This window comes from Oncorhynchus clarkii, chromosome 9, assembly GCF_045791955.1.
Source record: "Oncorhynchus clarkii lewisi isolate Uvic-CL-2024 chromosome 9, UVic_Ocla_1.0, whole genome shotgun sequence".
In the NCBI taxonomy this organism is placed as follows: Eukaryota; Metazoa; Chordata; class Actinopteri; order Salmoniformes; family Salmonidae; genus Oncorhynchus; species Oncorhynchus clarkii.
Genome location: NC_092155.1, coordinates 2,444,498 through 2,466,130, shown reverse-complemented (window position 1 = coordinate 2,466,130; position 21,633 = coordinate 2,444,498). Strand labels below are relative to the sequence as shown.

The 21,633-nt window shown below is 42.2% G+C and overlaps 1 protein-coding gene across 1 annotated transcript in view; it reads left to right on the top strand.

The window, feature by feature from the left end:
- The window catches only part of LOC139415756 (low affinity immunoglobulin gamma Fc region receptor III-A-like), a 28,617-nt gene extending 17,379 nt beyond the window's left edge, over positions 1–11,238 (top strand). The window contains exons 4-9 of the mRNA XM_071163835.1: positions 1,191–1,433; positions 2,493–2,696; positions 3,600–3,656; positions 6,122–6,178; positions 9,552–9,632; positions 9,754–11,238. Coding sequence (XP_071019936.1) covers positions 1,191–1,433; positions 2,493–2,696; positions 3,600–3,656; positions 6,122–6,178; positions 9,552–9,632; positions 9,754–9,881 — 770 coding nt within the window. The 3' untranslated portion in view covers positions 9,882–11,238. The remainder of the gene's footprint in view (positions 1–1,190; positions 1,434–2,492; positions 2,697–3,599; positions 3,657–6,121; positions 6,179–9,551; positions 9,633–9,753) is intronic.
- The last annotated feature ends 10,395 nt before the right edge of the window (positions 11,239–21,633 follow it).

Here is a 21,633-nt window from a genome sequence, read left to right as displayed (position 1 = left end):
TTAGTGGGACTATCATTTGTTTTTCAACAGGACAATGACCCAAAATACACCTCCAGGCTGTGTAAGAGCTATTTGACCAAGAAGGAGAGTGATGGAGTGCTGCATCAGATGACCTGGCCTCCACAATCACCCGACCTCAACCCAATTGAGATGGTTTGGGATGAGTTGGACCGCAGAGTAAAGGAAAAGCAGCCAAAAAGTGCTCAGCATATGTGGGAACTCCTTCAAGAGTTGGGGGGTTCCTGAGTGGCACAGCGGTCTAAGGCTTGGCATCTCAGTGAAAGAGGTGTCACTACAGTCCCTGGTTCAAATCCAAGCTGTATCACATCTGGCCCTGATTGGCAGTACCTTAGGGTGTCGCACAATTGGCCCAGCATCGTCCGGGTTTTGCCGGGGTAGGCCATCATTATAAATAAGAATATGTTCTTAACTGACTTGCCTAGTTAAATAAAGGTTAAATAAAATAAATAAATAAAAAAAGACTGTTGAAAAAGCATTCCAGGTGAAGCTGGTTGAGAGAATGCCAAGAGCTGTCATCAAGGCAAAGGCTAAAGGGTGAAAAATATATTTTAATTTTTTTAACACTTTTTTGGGTTACTACATGATTCCACATCTGTTATTTCATAGTTTTGATGTCTTCACTATTATTTTACAATATAGAAAATAGTAAAAATAAAGAAAAACCCTTGAATGAGTAGGTGTGTCCAAACATTTGACTGGAACTGTGCATGATGTTTATATATTATATACAGCTGGAGCTGTGATCCTGGAGAGACCTGTTTATATATGATGTTTATATATTATATACAGCTGGAGCTGTGATCCTGGAGAGCCCTGTTTATATATTACATACAGCTGGAGCTGTGATCCTGGAGAGACCTGTTTATATATGATGTTTATATATTATATACAGCTGGAGCTGTGATCCTGGAGAGACCTGTTTATATATTATATACAGCTGGAGCTGTGATCCTGGAGAGACCTGTTTATATATGATGTTTATATATTGTATACAGCTGGAGCTGTGATCCTGGAGAGACCTGTTTATATATGATGTTTATATATTATTTACAGCTGGAGCTGTGATCCTGGAGAGACCTGTTTATATATGATGTTTATATATTATATACAGCTGGAGCTGTGATCCTGGAGAGACCTGTTTATATATGATGTTTATATATTATATACAGTTGGAGCTGTGATCCTGGAGAGCCCTGCCCTTCCTGTGACTAAGGGAGATTCTGTGACTCTGCGCTGCAGATATCAGGGAACTCCCTCTGACCTCACAGCTGATTTCTACAAAGATGGATCCCTGATCAGGACTGAGACTACAGGAGAGATGACCATCCCTGCAGTATCCAAGTCAGATGAAGGACTCTACAAGTGTAACAACTCTGAAGGAGAATCACCAGAGAGCTGGATGACTGTGACAGGTGAGACATCACATTCATTTCTATTTATTTATTTTTTATTTAACCTTTTATTTAACTAGGCAAGTCAGTAAAGAACTAATTCTTATTTACAATGATTGTCTACCAAAAAGCATTAGGCCTTTTGCGGGGACGGGGGCACCCTTACCTGCTGATCTATAAATTATGTCTCTGTAATCTAGCATGGGTAGGATGGTCATCTGAATCAGGGTTAGTTTGGCAGCTGGGGTGAAAGAGGAGCGATTACGATAGAGGAAACTAAGTCTAGACTGCAGCTGTGATGTGTGCTGAGAGAAGGACAGTGCACCATCTAGCTTCCCAAGTACTTGTTTGTGTTCTTATAATCCCTGCATGGTCATTAGAATTGTTAGTAGCTGATGATATTCTTCAATAACACAGACCCCAAAGCAAATCAAAGGGAGAAAAACAGTTTTTTTCAAATATTTTTTTACCAGTATTTAACTTGGCAAGTCAGTTTAAGAACAACTTCTTATTTTCAATGACGGCCTAGGAACAGTGGGTTAATTGCCTTGTTCAGAACGACAGATTTGTACCATGTCAGCTCAAGGATTTGATCTTGCAACCTTTCGGTTACTGGTCCAACGCTCTAACCACTAGGTTAGATGGTCACCCTGCCCTGTCCCCAGTGATGCTCAGTGGGGTTAGGAGCTAGTGATGCTCAGTGGGGTTAGGAACTAGTGATGCTCAGTGGGGTTAGGAGCTAGTGATGCTCTCCGGTGATTCTCTCATGTGTACAAAGGGACAGGATGTAGTATATAACTAGCCTGTGGTTGACCAATTAGAATTCCTTGAAAATAAAATTGTGCCAGTGGCCAAATAACAAGTATCCTATTTCAGGTTGAATATGTAGACAAATTCCTCCCATGTCTCTGCATTAATCCCTTATTACAAAAAAAACTACTGTGTTGACCTCTCACCCTCTCGTCATCTCTGCATTGTGTATTAATCTTTGGAATATTCTTATAGAAGTAATAAATATGTAATAATAAATAATATTAATCAGATCACAGTTTGTAACTTTTTACTGTGATGTTTTTCAAGATGGGGGCTCTGGCTCATCCTCCTCTCCCACCCCTCTCATCCTCCCTCTGTTTGTGTCTGGGTTGGTGGCTGCTCTCTCCATCTCTCTGATCATTCTACTGGTCCTGTTCTGCAAGAGGAACAAAGATGTAGCAGCTGAACCAAGAGATGTTACGTATGCTGACGTCAGAATCACACAGGACCCAGAAACCAGGAGAAGGAGAGGTAAATATACAAAGAGACTCTTGTACAAATAACCTTGTGGGGACACAAAATTCAGTCCCATTCAAAATCGTATTTTGTCTAACCCTAACCTTAACCCCGAAACCTAACCCTAACCCTAAAATAAATCCTAGCTCCTAAACCTAACCTTCCCCCCAAAACCTAACCCTAACTCTAAAATTAACCCTAGCTCCTAACCCTAACCCTAGCTCCTAACCCTAAAACAAACTCTAGCTCATAACCCTAACCCTAACCCTAGCTCCTAACCCTAACCCTAACCCATATCCTAGCTCCTAACCCTAACCCTAAAACTAACCCTAGCTCTTAACCCAAACCCTAGCTCCTATCCCTAACCCTAAAACGAACTCTAGCTCATAACCCTAACCCTAACCCTAGCTCCTAACCCTAACCCTAACCCATATCCTAGCTCCTAACCCTAACCCTAAAACTAACCCTAGCTCCTAACCCTAACCCTAACACTAGATTCAAACCCTAACCCTAACACTAACCCTAGCTCCTAACCCTAACCCTAACACTAGATTCTAACCCTAACCCTAAACCTAACCCTAGCTCCTAAACCTAACCCTAGATCCTAACCCTAACCCTAATCCTAGCTCCTAACTATAACCCTAACCCTAAAATTGCATAGAAACAGCTTCTGAAATTGGGGGAACCAACAAAATGTCCTTATTTGGTCAAATTTGTGTTTGTTTACATTTCTTGTGGGGACTTCTGGTCTTCAATTATAGATAAACACGTCCACACACATACAAACATAAAATCACACACGTTCAACAAACACACACACACACACACACACACACACACACACACACACACACACACACACACACACACACAGTACAATGTCTTTATGTCTTTAACCCGTTGTCTCGTCTCCTCCAGAGAAGTCTCCAGGAGCTGATCCAGTCTACTCTGCAGTGAAAACCTCCAACACCACAGGTATTGTAGTACTGTATAACACCATAACACCACAGGTACTGTAATACTGTATAACACTATAATACCACAGGTACTGTAATACTGTATAACACTATAACACCACAGGTACTGTAGTACTGTATAACACTATAACACCACAGGTACTGTAATACTGTATAACACTATAACACCACAGGTACTGTAATACTGTATAACACTATAACACCACAGGTACTGTAGTACTGTATAACACTATAACACCACGGGTACTGTAATACTGTATAACACCACAGGTACTGTAGGACTGTATAACACTATAACACCACAAGTACTGTAATACTGTATAACACTATAACACCACAGGTACTGTAGTACTGCATACCACTATAACACCACAGGTACTGTAGTACTGTATAACACCACAGGTACTGTAGTACTGAATAACACTATAACACCACAGGTACTGTAATACTGTATAACACTATAACACCACAGGTACTGTAGTACTGTATAACACCACAGGTACTGTAATACTGTATAACACTATAACACCACAGGTACTGTAGTACTGTATAACACTATGACACCACAGTTACTGTCATACTGTATAACATTCCAACACCACAGGTACTGTAATACTGTATAACACTATAACACCACAGGTACTGTAATACTGTATAACACTATAACACCACAGGTACTGTAATACTGTATAACACTATAACACCACAGGTACTGTAATACTATAAAACCCTAACCCTAAAACTATCCCTAAAACTATCCCTAGCTCCTAACCCTAACCCACTAACACTAGCTCCTAACCCTAACCTTAAAACTAACCCTAACCCTAACCCCAGCACTAACCCTAAAACTAACCCTAGCTCCTAACCCTAACCCTAAAACTAACCCTAGCGCCTAGCCCTAACCCTAAAACTAACCCTAACCCTAACTCTAGTTCCTAACCCTAACAGTACAACTAACACTAGCTCTTTACTTACTTACTTCTACCCCCTCCTTTTTCGAAAATTCTGTTAAAAATCGCGCAACTTTTCAGCATCCTGCTACTCATGCCAGGAATATAGTATATGCATATGATTAGTATGTGTGGATAGAAAACACTCTGAAGTTTATAAAACTGGTTAAATCACGGCTGTGACTATAACAGATTGTGTGTTTCATTGAAAAACGCAAGAAAAACTGCTCTCTGAAAGCTAAAAATAATTTCCATAAGTCACTTCCACGAGTTGTTAAAAGAGAACAGAATTTAATATCGACCTGCCTGCAATTCATACAAATTCCACACGATGTCGCCATTGTCGTCATTTTCAATTGAATTAATTGTTGGAAAATCCATCTATCTGGCATCCATTTTCCCAGTCTTCACCCGGATGTAGTTGATGAAGACATTATCAGCCATTGTTTTGCAAGTGAAGACCTATTGAAAATACATCGCCCTGTAATCATTTTGATAGATTATAAACGTTTACTAATACCTAAAGTTGGATTACAAAAGGATTTCGAAGTGTTTTGTGAAAGTTTATCGTCGACTTTTTTAATTTAAAAAAATTACGCAGCGTTTAAAAACGATGTTTTTTTCTGAATGACACAGCTTCCATACAAAGCTATTTTGGGTATATATGGACCGATTTAAACGAAAAAAAGACCCAATAGTGATGTTTATGGGGCATATAGGAGTGCCAAGAAAGAAGCTCGTCAAAGGTAATGAATGTTTTATATTTTATTTCTGCGTTTTGGGTAGCGCCGGCTACCGCAAAATCTGTTGTTTACGTGTCGTGCTGGCATTTTGGGGGGTGCATGCTATCAGATAATAGCTTCTCATGCTTTCGCCGAAAAGCATTTTAAAAATCTGACTTGCTGGCTAGGTTCACAACGAGTGTAGCTTTAATTCAATACCCTGCTTGTGAATTTTGATCAAAGATTGAGTTGTAACGAGTACATTTAGCATTTAGCGTAGCGCATTTGCATTTCCAGGGGCATACTTGAGACGTCTGCGTCTCAAGTATGGTCAAGAAGTTAATTAACCCAAACCCTAGCTCCTATCCCTAACCCTAAAACTAACCTTAGCTCCTAACCCTAACCCTAGATCCTAACCCTAACCCTAACCCTAGATCCTAACCCTAACCCTAGCTCCTAAACCTAACCCTAGATCCTAACCCTAACCCTAATCCTAGCTCCTAACCCTAACCCTAACCCTAAAATTGCATAGAAACAGCTTCTGACCTTGGGGGAACCAACAAAATGTCCTTATTTAGTCAAATTTGTGTTTGTTTACATTTCTTGTGGGGACTTCTGGTCTTCAATTATAGATAAACACGTCCACACACATACAAACATAAAATCACACACGTTCAACAAACACACACACACACACACACACACACACACACACACACACACACACACACACACACACACACACAGTACAATGTCTTTATGTCTTTAACCCGATGTCTTGTCTCCTCCAGAGAATTCTCCAGGAGCTGATACAGTCTACTCTGCAGTGAAGACCTCCAACACCACAGGTACTGTAGTAATGTATAACACTATAACACCACAGGTACTGTAATACTGTATAACACTAACACCACAGGTACTGTAATACTGTATAACACTATAACACCACAGGTACTGTAAAACCTTATAACACTATAACACCACAGGTACTGTAATACTGTATAACACCACCGGTACTGTAGTACTGTATAACACTATAACACCACAGGTACTGTAATACTGTATAACACTATAACACCACAGGTACTGTAATACTGTATAACACTATAACACCACAGGTACTGTAGTACTGTATAACACTATAACACCACAGGTACTGCAATACTGTATAACACTATAACACCACAGGTACTGTAATACTGTATAACATTATAACACCACAGGTACTGTAATACTGTATAACACTATAACACCACAGGTACTGTAATACTGTATAACACTATAACACCACAGGTACTGTAATACTGTATAACACTATAACACCACAGGTACTGTAGTACTGTATAACACTATAACACCACAGGTACTGTAGTACTGTATAACACCACAGGTACTGTAGTACTGAATAACACTATAACACCACAGGTACTGTAATACTTTATAACACTATAACACCACAGGTACTGCAATACTGTATAACACTATAACACCACAGGTACTGTAATACTGTATAACACTATACCACCACAGGTACTGTAATACTGTATATAACACTATACCACCACAGATACTGTAATACAGTATAACACTCCAACATACAGCTCATGTATTATGACTGATTAAAGCTGGTATTTTAAGTGTCTTTAGATCTCAAATCAAATCAAACTTTATTCGTCACCTGCGCCTAATACCTCAAGTGTAGACCTGACTGTGAAATGCTTACTTTCAAGCCCTTAACCAACAGTGCAGTTCAAGAAGAGTTAAGAAAAAGTTTACCAGCTAAATACATAGTAATAATAAATAGTAACACAAAAATAACAACAATAACGAGGTTATATACAGTGGGCACCGGTACCGACTCAGTGTGCAAGGGTACTACTTGAGGTAATCTGTACATTCCGGTAGGGGTGAAGTGACTATGCATATATATAATAAACAGCAAGTAGCAGCAGTGGAAAAAGGGAGGGGGGGGGGGGGGGGGGGTCAATGTAAATTGTCTGGTTGTTATTTTATTTATTGTTCACACAGGCTTAGTAGCTTTTGAGGAGCCTTTTGGTCCAAGACATGGTGCTCCGGTACAGCCAGCCGTGTGGTAGCAGAGACAACAGACTATAACTTGGGGGACTGGAATCTCTGACAATTTTATGGGCTTTCCTCTGACACCGCCTAGTATATAGTGTTCCATGAACGCCCTCCAGACTCTCGAAGTGAACTGGGGACCTAGATCAGACACTATATCCTCAGGCACCCCGTAGTGCCGGAAGACGTGAGTAAACAGGGCCTCCGCAGTTTGTAGGGCTTTAGGGAGACCGGGCAGAGGGAGGAGACGACAGGACTTAGAAAAACGATCCACAACGACCAGGATCGTGGTGTTTCCCTGTGAAGGAGGAAGATCAGTTAGAAAATCCACTGACAGGTGTGACCAAGGTCGTTGTGGAACGGGTAGGGGATGTAGCTTACCTCTAGGCAGGTGTCTAGGAGCCTTACACTGGGCACACAGAGCAGGAGAAAACATAAACCCTTACGTCTTTAGCCAAGGTGGGCCACCAGTACTTCCAAGTCAGACAGCGCACCGTCCGACTGATCCCCGGATGACCAGAGGACGGTGATGTGTGGGCCCAATAGATCAACTGGTCACGGACAGCAGATGGAACGTACAGACGCCCGACGGGACACTGGAGGGGAGCGGGCTCTGTACGCAACGCCTGCTCAATGTCCGCGTCCAGCTCCCACATGACCGGCGCTATCAGGCAGGAGGCCGGGAGAATAGGAGTCCGATCCATGGGCCGCTCCTCTGTGTCATATAGCCTGGACAGTGCGTCTGCCTTCACATTCTGGGAACCTGGTCTGTAGGACACAAACACAAAACGGGTAAAGAACAAGGAGAGGGGCCGACTTCGGAAGAAGTCGTGACATATAGGTCCTGTGATGTACTGGGCTGTTCGCACTACCCTCTGTAGCGCCTTACGGTCAGATCCCGAGCAGTTGCCATACCAGGCGGTGATGCAACAGGTCAGGATGCACTCAATGGTGCAGCTGTAGGACCTTTTGAGAATCTGGGGACCTATGCCAAATCTTTTCAGTCTCCTGAGGGGGAAAAGGTTTTGTCGTGCTCTCTTCACGACTGTCTTGGTATGTTTGGACGATAATAGTTTGTTGGTGATGTGGACACCAAGGAACTTGAAACTCTCGACACGCTCATCTACAGCCCCGTCGTTGTTAATGGGGGCCTGTTCGGCCCGCCTTTTTCTGTAGTCCATGATCAGCTCCTTTTTCTTGCTCACATTGAGGGAGAGGTTGTTGAGGATCAGCGTGGCAGACGTGTTGTTGCCTACCCTTACCACCTGGTGGAGGCCCGTCAGGAAGTTCAGGATCCAGGGGTAGAGGGAGGTGTTTAGTCCTTAGCTTTTTGATAAGCTTTGAGGGCACTATGGTGTTGAACGCTCAGCTGTAGTCAATGAACAACATTCTTATATAGGTTATTATCTTATTGTCCAGGTGGGAAAGGAAAGTGTAAAGTGCGATTGAGATTGCTGTGGACCTGTTGGGGCGGTATGCATATTGGAGTGAGTCTAGAGTGTCCGAGAGGATGCTGTTGATGTATGTACATCATGCTACAAACCTCTCTCAGGTGAATTTACATCAGCACCAAATCAGGTCCAGTCTGTGACTATCCTCTCTCAGCTGGTCCAGTCTGTGTTAATGTGACTATCCTCATTCAGCTGGTCCAGTCTGTGTTAATGTGACTATCCTCTCTCAGCTGGTCCAGTCTGTGTTAATATCCTCTCTCAGCTGGTCCAGTCTGTGTTAATATGACTATCCTCTCTCAGCTGGTCCAGTCTGTGTTAATGTGACTATCCTCTCTCAGCTGGTCCAGGTGTTTAGTTCCAGGTGGATCTGGTCCAGTCTCTGTTAATATCCTCTCTCTCCTGTGTTTCGTTCCAGGTGGATCTGGTCCAGTCTCTGTTAATATCCTCTCTCTCCTGTGTTTCGTTCCAGGTGGATCTGGTCCAGTCTGTGTTAATATCCTCTCTCTCTCTCTCTCTCCTGTGTTTAGTTCCAGGTGGATCTGGTCCAGTCTGTGTTAATATCCTCTCTCTCCTGTGTTTAGTTCCAGGTGGATCTGGTCCAGTCTCTGTTAATATCCTCTCTCTCCTGTGTTTCGTTCCAGGTGGATCTGGTCCAGTCTGTGTTAATATCCTCTCTCTCTCCTGTGTTTAGTTCCAGGTGGATCTGGTCCAGGTGATGTGACCTATGCTGACATCAACCACACAGAGAAGAGACAACACAACAGGACGAGAGGTAGGAAGAAGGGAGAGACCAACAACACTCCCCTAAATAATGTCGTCTTTCTGAAGTAAATATGTTTTTACCCTGTTTTTAACATGTCACTAGTTGTAAACTGTTTACGTGTTTCTTTCAGAGAACGTCGTTCCAGACCCTGTCTACTCAGCGATGAAGACAGACAGACAGAGACACAGGTCAGAAGGTCATTCCAGACCCTGTGTACTCAGCAGTGAAGACAGACAGACAATGTTTGATCCAAGTTAAACCATTTAAAGGCAATGCTACCAAATACTAATTGAGTGTATGTAAACTTCTAACAAACTGGGTGTCACGACTTCCGCAGAAGCAACGTTCGGTTGTCGAAGTCACCGGCTTTCTAGCCGCCACCGAACTACGTTTCATTGTCCATTTGTTTTGTCTTGATTGGACACACCTGGTTCCCATTACATCATCATTTATTCCCTATTTAACCCTCTGGTTCCAACATGGTTTTGTGCGTGATTGTTCTTTGTTAAGTGTTCGCTATTTCTGTGAGCTGGAGTATTTTGTGATTTATTCGAGTAAAGTCATTTTCTTACTCAGCTCTGTGTCCTGCGCCTGACTCTGTCCTACCTTCTACACACTGACACTTGACACGGGGAATGTGATGAAAGAAATAAAACCTGAAATAAATCATTCTGTCTACTAATATTCTGACATTTCACATTCTTAAAATAAAGTGGTGATCCTGACTGACCTAAGACAGGGAATGTTTACTAGGATTAAATATCAGGAGTTGAGAAAAACTGAGTTTAAATGTATTTGTGCTAAGGTGTCTCTAAACTTCCGACTTCAACTGTATATTATGAATGATGTAGAATGTTCAGTTTGTTATGAATTATGTAGCTTGTTGTGTTTGTTATGAATGATGTAGCACGTTGTGTTTGTTATAAATAATGTGGCATGTTGTGTTTGTTGTGAATGATATTGTGTGTGTTATGATAGATGTAGCAAGTTTTGCTTGATTTTGTGTTTGTTATAACGTTGTGTTTGATATGAATGATGTGGCATGTTGTGTTTGTTATGAATGATCCATTGTGATATGTTTGTTATGAATGATGTAGCGTGTTGTGTTATGAATGATGTAGCATGTTGTGTTTGTTATGAATGATGTAGCATGTTGTGTTTGTCATGAATGATGTAGCATGTTGTGTTTGTTATGAATGATGTAGCATGTTGTGTTTGTTATGAATGATGTAGCATGTTGTGTTTGTCATGAATGATGTAGCATGTTGTGTTTGTCATGAATGATGTAGCATGTTGTGTTTGTCATGAATGATGTAGCATGTTGTGTTTGTTATGAATGATGTAGCATGTTGTGTTATGAATGATGTAGCATGTTGTGTTTGTTATGATTTATGTAGCATGTTGTGTTTGATATGAGTTATATTGTATAATGCAATGTGTTTGTTAAACACTGAGACCTGTGTGTCTAACTTCACATTAAACTCTGAGACCTTGTTAAGGTTTTCTTCCGGTGAAAGAGAGGAGGACCAAAATGCAGCATGGTTATTTCGATACATGTTTAATAAAAGATAAACACGAACAATACAAAACAATAAACGTAACGTGAAAACCTAAACAGCCTATTCTGGTGCAAACTAACACAGAGACAGGAACAATCACCCACGAAACACTCAAAGAATATGGATGCCTAAATATGGTTCCCAATCAGAGACATCGATAAACACCTGCCTCTGATTGAGAACCACTCCAGGCAAACATAGACTTTTCTAGACTACCCCGCTAACCACAATCCCATTACCTACAAAAAACCCAAGACAAAACACACCACATAAATAAACCCATGTCACACCCTGGCCTGACCAAAATAATAAAGAAAACACAAAATACTTAGACCAGGACGTGACAGACCTGTTGGGGTGTATAAATGTATCTAACTACACATTAAACACTGAGACCTGTTGGGGTGTATAAATATATCTGACTACACATTAAACACTGAGACCTGTTGGGGTGTATAAATGTATCTAACTACACATTAAACACTGAGACCTGTTGGGGTGTATAAATGTATCTAACTACACATTAAACACTGAGACCTGTTGGGGTGTATAAATGTATCTAACTACACATTAAACACTGAGACCTGTTGGGGTGTAGAAATGTATCTAACTACACATTAAACACTGAGACCTGTTGGGGTGTATAAATGTATCTAACTACACATTAAACACTGAGACCTGTTGGGGTGTATAAATTCATCTAACTACACATTAAACACTGAGACCTGTTGGGTGTATAAATGTATCTAACTACACATTAAACACTGAGACCTGTTGGGGTGTATAAATATATCTGACTACACATTAAACACTGAGACCTGTTGGGGTGTATAAATGTATCTAACTACACATTAAACACTGAGACCTGTTGGGTGTATAAATGTATCTAACTACACATTAAACACTGAGACCTGTTGGGGTGTATAAATGTATCTAACTACACATTAAACACTGAGACCTGTTGGGGTGTATAAATTCATCTAACTACACATTAAACACTGAGACCTGTTGGGTGTATAAATGTATCTAACTACACATTAAACACTGAGACCTGTTGGGGTGTATAAATATATCTGACTACACATTAAACACTGAGACCTGTTGGGGTGTATAAATGTATCTAACTACACATTAAACACTGAGACCTGTTGGGGTGTATAAATGTATCTAACTACACATTAAACACTGAGACCTGTTGGGGTGTATACATTCATCTAACTACACATTGACCTGTTGGGTGTATAAATGTATCTAACTACACATTAAACACTGAGACCTGTTGGGGTGTATAAATATATCTGACTACACATTAAACACTGAGACCTGTTGGGGTGTATAAATGTATCTAACTACACATTAAACACTGAGACATGTTGGGGTCTATAACTGTTCCTGTGGTGTTGGAGGTCTTCATTGTAGTAGACTGGATCAGCTCCTCTGTCCCTCACTCATCTCTCTCTCCTCTCTCTTTACCTAGTGACCCTGTTCATCAGAACGTCATGGTGTTGGAGGTCTTCATTGTAGTAGACAGGATCAGCTCCTCTGTCCCTCACTCATCTCTCTCTCCTCTCTCTTTACCTAGTGACCCTGTTCATCAGAACGTCATGGTGTTGGAGGTCTTCATTGTAGTAGACTGGATCAGCTCCTCTGTCCCCCACTCATCTCTCTCTCCTCTCTCTTTACCTCGTGACCCTGTTCATCAGAACGTCATGGTGTTGGAGGTCTTCATTGTAGTAGACTGGATCAGCTCCTCTGTCCCTCACTCATCTCTCTCTCCTCTCTCTTTACCTCGTGACCCTGTTCATCAGAACGTCATGGTGGATGGAAAAAGATGCTCTCTTCAGCAGCGGTGAATAACCACAACCCTGTCAGTCCATCTCTTTACTTCTCCTTTCTCTTATCTTCTCTTTCCCTCCTCCCCTTTTCCCACCAACGGACTTATCTTTAGACGCTGCAGTCTTGACCGCCATCAACAGCTTCAGCAACAGAGAGGTGTGAAGTTTCCACAACAGAATTAGAGTTGGTTTATCATGAGAACATACAGACAACACTGACTGGAACTATCAACAACAAGAGTTGGTTTATCATGAGAACATACAGACAACACTGACTGGAACCAGCTGACAGTATCAGTTGTAAAGGCTTCATTACTACTAACAGAAGGAAAGTTGTAGTGTTGTGTCCATGATGAATGTTGTAAAGACTTCATTACTACTAACAGAAGGAAAGTTGTAGTGTTTTGTCCATGATGAATGATGTAAAGACTTCAATGTGTTTTATATTGAGCTGGTCTGTTAAATTCTCTTTGTTCATGTGAAATTGGAAAGTGTATTTTTCTATAATGTCGTTGTGGGTGTTTATCTTGAGCAACACCGTTGTATGGCTGCCAACTTGTCAAATAAAGCTTCCTAAAATGTGTTAGAAAATGTGTCAGTTTGTCACTTTCATGAGTTTGTAGTAATAACATGTTCCACTATTGAAGACATTGTCTCTAATCTAGTGGAGTAATAACATGTTCCACTACTGAAGACATTGTCTCTAATCTAGTGGAGTAATAACATGTTCCACTACTGAAGACATTGTCTCTAATCTAGTGGAGTAATAACATGTTCCACTATTGAAGACATTGTCTCTAATCTAGTGGAGTAATAACATGTTCCACTACTGAAGACATTGTCTCTGATCTAGTGGAGTAATAACATGTTCCACTACTGAAGACATTGTCTCTAATCTAGTGGAGTAATAACATGTTCCACTACTGAAGACATTGTCTCTAATCTAGTGGAGTAATAACATGTTCCACTACTGGAGATCTGGGTTTTGCCTTTACATTTCTAGAAAATGAACGACTAAGGAAGTATGTTTCACTTCTCTTTGTGACTTATCTAACCCTAAACCCCGGCCTGGTCTGATTGGTCTGTTTCTCAAGCATTCCCGAAGTCTTGTGATATTGTGCCTCTGGGTTTAGAAATGAAACCTTCCTCCACATTGTTTGAAGCAACATAGCTACTATGGTAGGTCAAAGCTGTATGCTGGATAACCTTGGTAGAGCATGGGTTTAGAAGGCATTGTGGTGCTCATATGAATTTCCTTTTGTGGTGTGGTGATCATATTAATTTTTCTTCCTTTTTCTGCTGAAGACGAATTCCTACTTCTCACTTAAAACATTGTTTTTTATTTGTAGTTAGATACAGTGCCTTCATACCCCTTAATATATTAATTAATTATTAATTATTATAATTATTAATAATTATAATACTTATAATTATTATTATTAATTATTAATAATGCCTTCATAATAGACTTATTCTGCATTTTGTTTTGTCACAGCCTGAATTCAAAATGTATTAACCTTTCTGGGCTGACATCCCGTTAACGGGATTATATTACAACAGTAATGTCCCACCTCGCCAACAGCCAGTGAAAGTGCAGGGTGCCAAGTTCAAAACATCAAAAATCTCATAATTAAAATTCCTCAAACATTCAAGTATTATACACCATTTTAAAGATACACTTGTTGTTAATCTCACCATAGTGTGCAATTTAAAATATGCTTTACAGCGAAATCACCACAAACGATTATGCTTGGTCACCAGCAAGCAACAGATAAACTCAGCCATTTTCCTAGCAAAAGATAGCATTCACAATAGAGATAAAATGAATCACTAACCTTTGATGATCTTCATCAGATGACACTCATAGGACTTCATGTTACACAATACATGTATGTTTTGTTCGATAAAGTGCATATTTATATCAAAAAATCTAATTTTACATTGGCGCGTGACATTCTCTAGTTCCAAAACCATCCAGTGATTTTGCATAGCCACATCGATTCAACAGAAATACTCATCATAAATGTAGATGATAATACAAGTTATACACATGGAATTATTGATATACCTCTCCTTAATGCAACCGCTGTGTCAGATTTTTTTTTAACTTTACGGAAAAAATAAACCAAGCAATAATCTGAGACGGCGCTCAGAACAATAGGCGCCATTTTGGAGTAAAACTTAACCACAAATTACATTATAAATATTCCCTGACCTTTGATGATCTTAATCAGAATGCACTCCCAGGAATCCCAGGTCCACAATAAATGTTTATTTTGTTCGATAATGTCCGTTATTTATGTCCAAATACCTCCTTTTGTTTGCGCGTTTGGTATACATATCCAAACGCTCGTCCTGGTTGAGCGTGACTTTGGACAAAAAATTCAAGAAGTTATATTACAGGTCAAAGAAACATTTCAAACTAAGCACAGAATCAATCATTAGGATGTTTTTAACATATAGCTTCAATAAAGTTCCAACCGGAGTATTCCTTTGTGTCTTGAGGATGAAAGGAACGGAAGTGATACCATGAGGAATGCACGTGACCAAAAAAATGGCTGACTGCCAGACACCTGAGAGATTCTGCTCTCATTCACTCCCACAACAGAGTAGAAGTCTCATTCAAATGTCTATGGACGGTTGACATCTAGTGGAAGCCCTAGGAAGTGCAACATCATTAATATCTCAAGTGGATTTCAATGGGAACTGCCTTGAATTCATAGCAGCCTCAGATTTCTCACTTCCTGTTTTGATTTTTCCTCTGGTTTTGGCCTGCCATATGAGTTCTGTTATACTCACAGACATTATTCTAACAGTTTTTGAAACTTTAGAGTGTTTTCTATCCAATACAACCAATTAAAGCTCATTCATCGAAAATTCTAAATACTGCCCCATACCCAAGAGAGGTTGAATATGTGCTGACGTGGTATTAACATGTCTTCCACTATATTTGCTGTAACTAGCTGCAGTGTTGATAACTGTAGCTGGGATTGAACCATGTTGTAGAGTGTTGATAACTGTATCTCTGATTGAACCATGTTGTAATGTGTTGATAACTGTAGCTCTGATTGAACCATGTTTAAAGTGTTGATAACTGTATCTCTGATTGAACCATGTTGTAAAGTGTTGATAACTGTATCTCTGATTGAACCATGTTGTAAAGTGTTGATAACTGTATCTCTGATTGAACCATGTTGTAGAGTGTTGATAACTGTAGCTCTGATTGAACCATGTTGTAAAGTGTTGATAACTGTATCTCTGATTGAACCATGTTTAAAGTGTTGATAACTGTAGCTCTGATTGAACCATGTTGTAAAGTGTTGATAACTGTATCTCTGATTGAACCATGTTTAAAGTGTTGATAACTGTATATCTGATTGAACCATGTTGTAAAGTGTTGATAACTGTCTGTTTAGGGGAAACCAGGGTACCCAGGAAGAACCACTAAGACCAGTTAGGTGAGTTTCTACCTTACAACACAACAGCTGCAGGGTCACAATATGGTATTCTGAACACAGTGTGTACTATATTGTATTACCTCTTAGTAGTAGTAGAAAGTAGGATGGATTAGAGTCAACTACCACAATATGGTATTCTGAACACAGTGTGTACTATATTATATTACCTCTTAGTAGAAGTAGAAAATAGGATGGATTAACTACCACAGTATGGTATTCTGAACACAGTGTGTACTATATTATGTTACCTCTAAGTAGAAGTAGAGTGAATGGTATCGATAAATAGTAAATTAGCCCTGGTATTGATTGGAGAGAGCTGGACATGAACAGGAGCCTCAGTGGAAATAATTTGATAGGATTCTAAGTAGCACAATATTGACTAGTAAATCATCTGATATGATTTACATTTCTAAGTGGTTCTGTATTGGATAAGTAAATACATGGCCACACTGATGAACTACTTCTGTGTTGAACAGGTGATCGTGTTGAAGAAGAGTGAGGCTGAGATCACCTGATCACCATAACAACCATCAGAATGGAACTCATGGAATTCTAATAAAGAACCGTGAGTCACAATGCTGTATGTTGTTACATTGTAGCTCCACCTGCTGGAACAATAGTGGCATTTGATCAAATGTGATCTATTAACTGATACATGTATTATTCTGATTGGAATGTGTTTTAATATCATGTGTGTTGTATTATTCATTCAGCAGCTGCCCTTTAACATCAGTCATATACTGGTCATATACTGTGTAGCATTATGGTTGATACATTGTTTTGTGCAAAACCATTATTTGTTAATTAATCATCCTGGTAAGATATTTATTTTGTCTTTGAGGCATATAGAATGAAATAAATTATTTTCCACAATCATGTAGCCTGTTTTTTATCTGTTCTGAATGACATCACAACCACTTCATTTTTAATTTCATTGACTTCCCTTTATGTATCTTCTAAATACTCCATTCCAGGTTTCCCCTACAGCCCCCAGGGCATTCTAAAAACTCCATTCCAGGTTCCCCCTACAGCCCCCAGGGCCTTGAGTATCTTCTAAATACTCCATTCCAGGTTCCCCTACAGCCCCCAGGGCCTTGAGTATCTTCTAAATACTCCATTCCAGGTTCCCCCTACAGCCCCCAGGGCCTTGAGTATCTTCTAAATGCTCCATTCCAGGTTCCCCCTACAGCCCCCAGGGCCTTGAGTATCTTCTAAATACTCCATTCCAGGTTTCCCCTACAGCCCCCAGGGCCTTGAGTATCTTCTAAATACTCCATTCCAGGTTCACCCTACAGGGAGAACCTTCACCCCAGGGAGAATATCTATAATATCTACAGCCCCCAGGGAGTATATATAATATCTACAGCCCCCAGGGAGAATATCTATAATATCTACAGCCCCCAGGGAGTATATATATAATATCTACAGCCCCCAGGGAGTATATCTATAATATCTACAGCCCCCAGGGAGTATATCTATAATATATACAGCCCCCAGGGAGTTTTCCTGAATCATTAGTTAGGTATCATGCAGCAACATGTTGATAACTCTGCCTTCCTCTCTGATTAAATTAGTGTAATTTCTGCCATACTGCTCACACCTGTCTAGCTAGTCAACAACTGACAGTGAAAGTCACATTCATTTAATATGATCAGTGTTCTTGGGTCATTTCACATCGTAAATTGTTACTAGTTTAAATATTTACTACAGCCTAGTTGTTGTCACATTTATTTCACTATTCACATTAGTGCTCGTATGTGTTTTAGGACATTTGACATGAAGTTAATGTCCAAATCAGAACACTGGATGGATCTAGATATCGCGAGACGACATGATGTTAACGTCCATATCAGAACACTGGATGGATCTAGATATCGCGAGACGACATGAAGTTTAATGTCCATATCAGAACACTAGATGGAGCTAGATATCCCGAGATGATATTCAACTAGAAGTACTGTAAGTGAAAGTGAAAGTAAAGTGTGAAACTCCACCTCCCTTTTTCTCCGTTATTTCTGGAACAGACGCAGTGTTACATTCTGTTCGTTGCCAAATTAGTCTTTCAACTGTTTTGGTTTATTTTTCTAAACTCCTAATAGTTTTATTGACCAGTTACAAACAGCTTTACCTTGGAGTCAGACTTGTTTTGTTAGTGAAATGAAGACCTTTCCGACCTCTGCGGTCTGGTGTTTTGGGATTCTGTTCATCAGTGTATCATTGATAACGACAGGTAGGACACAACATTATTCCTTCATTATTTAGACTGTAGGATATTTTATTATCTGAACATAATATTAACAAGAAAGAAACGGGGAGAATTCAAGTGCAGGATCAAAACCGAGTGCAGGAAATGTACGATGTCTTGACGTCACTGTGTTGTTGTCTGATCAGACCGGGCAGTTTGGGTGTGGTGGTGCTTTAGGGTGGTGTCCGCGGCAGACACTGCAGTTAGGGTAATCTCCATCTCCATCAGACTGGACAGTTTGGGGTGTGGTGGTGCTATAGGGTGTGGTGGTGCTATAGGGTGGTGTCCGTGGAAGACAGGACAGTTTGGGGTGTGATGGTGCTATAGGTTGGTGGTGCTGTAGGGTGGTGGTGGTGTAGGGTGGTGGTGCTGTAGGGTGGTGCTATAGGGTGGTGGTGCTGTAGGATGGTGGTGCTGTAGGGTGGTGGTGCTATAGGGTGGTGTCCGTGGAAGACAGGACAGTTTGTGGTGTGGTGGTGCTGTAGGGTGGTGGTGCTATAGGGTGGTGTCCGTGGAAGACAGGACAGTTTGTGGTGTGTTGGTGCTATAGGTTGGTGGTGCTGTAGGGTGGTGGTGCTGTAGGGTGGTGGTGCTGTAGGGTGGTGCTATAGGGTGGTGGTGCTGTAGGGTGGTGGTGCTGTAGGGTGGTGGTGCTATAGGGTGGTGTCCGTGGAAGACAGGACAGTTTGTGGTGTGTTGGTGCTATAGGTTGGTGGTGCTGTAGGGTGGTGGTGGTGCTATAGGGTGGTGGTGCTATAGGGTGGTGGTGTTGTAGGGTGGTGGTGCTGTAGGGTGGTGCTATAGGGTGGTGGTGCTGTAGGGTGGTGCTATAGGGTGGTGGTGCTGTAGGGTGGTGGTGCTATAGGGTGGTGGTGCAGTAAGGTGGTGGTGCTGTAGAGTGGTGGTGCTGTAGGGTGGTGGTGCTATAGGGTGGTGGTGCAGTAGGGTGGTGGTGCTGTAGGGTGGTGGTACTGTAGGGTGGTGGTGCTATAAGGTGGTGGTGTAGGGTGGTGGTGCTGTAGGGTGGTGCTGTAGGGAGGTGCTGTAGGGTGGTGGTGCTGTGATGTGCTGGTGCTATAGGGTGGTGTTGCTATAGGGTGGTGCTGTAGGGTGGTGGTGCTGTAGGGTGGTGGTGCTATAGGGTGGTGGTGCTATAGGGTGGTGGTGTAGTAGGGTGGTGGTGCTGTAGGGTGGTGGTGCTGTAGGGTGGTGATGCTATAAGGTGGTGGTATAGGGCGGTGGGGCTGTAGGGTGGTGCTGTAGGGTGGTGGTGCTATAGGGTGGTGGTGCTGTAGGGTGGTGGTGCTGTAGGTTGGTGGTGCTGTAGGGTGGTGGTGCTATAGGGTGTTGGTGTAGGGTGGTTTTGCTGTGGTGTGGTGGTGCTTTAGCGTGATGGTGCTATAGGGTGGTGCTGTAGGGTGGTGGTGCTGTAGGGTGGTGGTGCTATAGGCTGGTGGTGCTATAGGGTGGTAGTGCAGTAGGTTGGTGGTGCTGTAGGGTGGTGGTGCTATAGGGTGGTGGTGTAGTAGGGTGGTGTTGCTTTAGGGTGGTGGTGCTGTAGGGTGGTGGTGCTATAGGGTGGTGGTGTAGGGTGGTGGTGCTGTAGGGTGGTGCTGTAGGGTGTGGTGCTGTACGGTGGTGGTGCTGTAGGGTGGTGGTGCTGTAGGGTGGTGGTGCTGTAGGGTGGTGGTGCTATAGGGTGGTGGTGCTGTAGGGTGGTGGTGCTGTAGGGTGGTGCTGTAGGGTGGTGGTGGTATAAGGTGGTGGTGCTATAGGGAGGTGCTGTAGGGTGGTGGAGCTGTATAGGTTGGTGGTGCTGTAGGGTGGTGGTGCTGTATAGTGGTGGTGCTGTAGGGTGGTGGAGCTGTAGGGTGGTGGTGCTATAGGGTGGTGGTTCTGTAGGGTGGTGGTGCTGTATGGTGGTGGTGCTATAGGGTGTTGGTGCTGTAGGGTGGTGGAGCTGTAGGGTGGTGCTGTAGGATGGTGGTGGTATAAGTTGGTGGTGCTATAGGGTGGTGCTGTAGGGTGGTGGTGCTGTAGGGTGGTGCTGTAGGGTGGTGGTGGTGCTGTAGGGTGGTGGTGCTGTAGGGTGGTGGAGCTGTATAGGGTGGTGGTGCTGTAGGGTGGTGGTGCTATAGGGTGGTGGTTCTGTATGGTGGTGGTGGTGTAGGGTGGTGGTGCTGTAGGGTGGTGGTGTAGGGTGGTGGTGCTGTAGGGTGGTGCTATAGGGTGATGCTGCTGTATTGTGGCGGTGCTATAGGGTGGTGGTTCTATAGGGTGGTGGTGCTGTAGGGTGGTAGTGGTGTAGGGTGGTGGTGCTATAGAGTGGTGTCCGTGGAAGACAGGACAGTTTGGGGTGTGGTGCTGTAGGGTGGTGGTGCTGTAGGGTGGTGGTGCTATAGGGTGGTGTCCGTGGCAGACAGGGCAGTTTGGGGTGTGGTGCTGTAGGGTGGTGGTGCTGTAGGGTGGTGGTGGTGCTGTAGGGTGGTGTCCTTGGCAGACAGGACAGTTTGGGGTGTGGTGGTGCTGTAGGGTGGTGGTGCTGTAGGGTGGTGGTGCTGTAGGGTGTCCGTGGCAGACAAACACTATTTACACAATACTAAGATAAGGCAGTGCCTTTTTAGTAGCAGGTTAGGAGAACTTACGATGTAGGTTTGGATAATTAGTTAAGGTTAGGAAAACTAAGGGCCTTGAGTATCTGCTAAATGCTCCGTTCCAGGTTCCCCTACAGCCCCCAGGGCCTTGAGTATCTGCTAAATGCTCCGTTCCAGGTTCCCCTACAGCCCCCAGGGCCTTGAGTATCTGCTAAATGCTCCGTTCCAGGTTCCCCTACAGCCCCCAGGGCCTTGAGTGTCTTCTACATGCTTCATTCCAGGTTCTCCCTACAGCCCCCAGGGAGTATATATATAATAT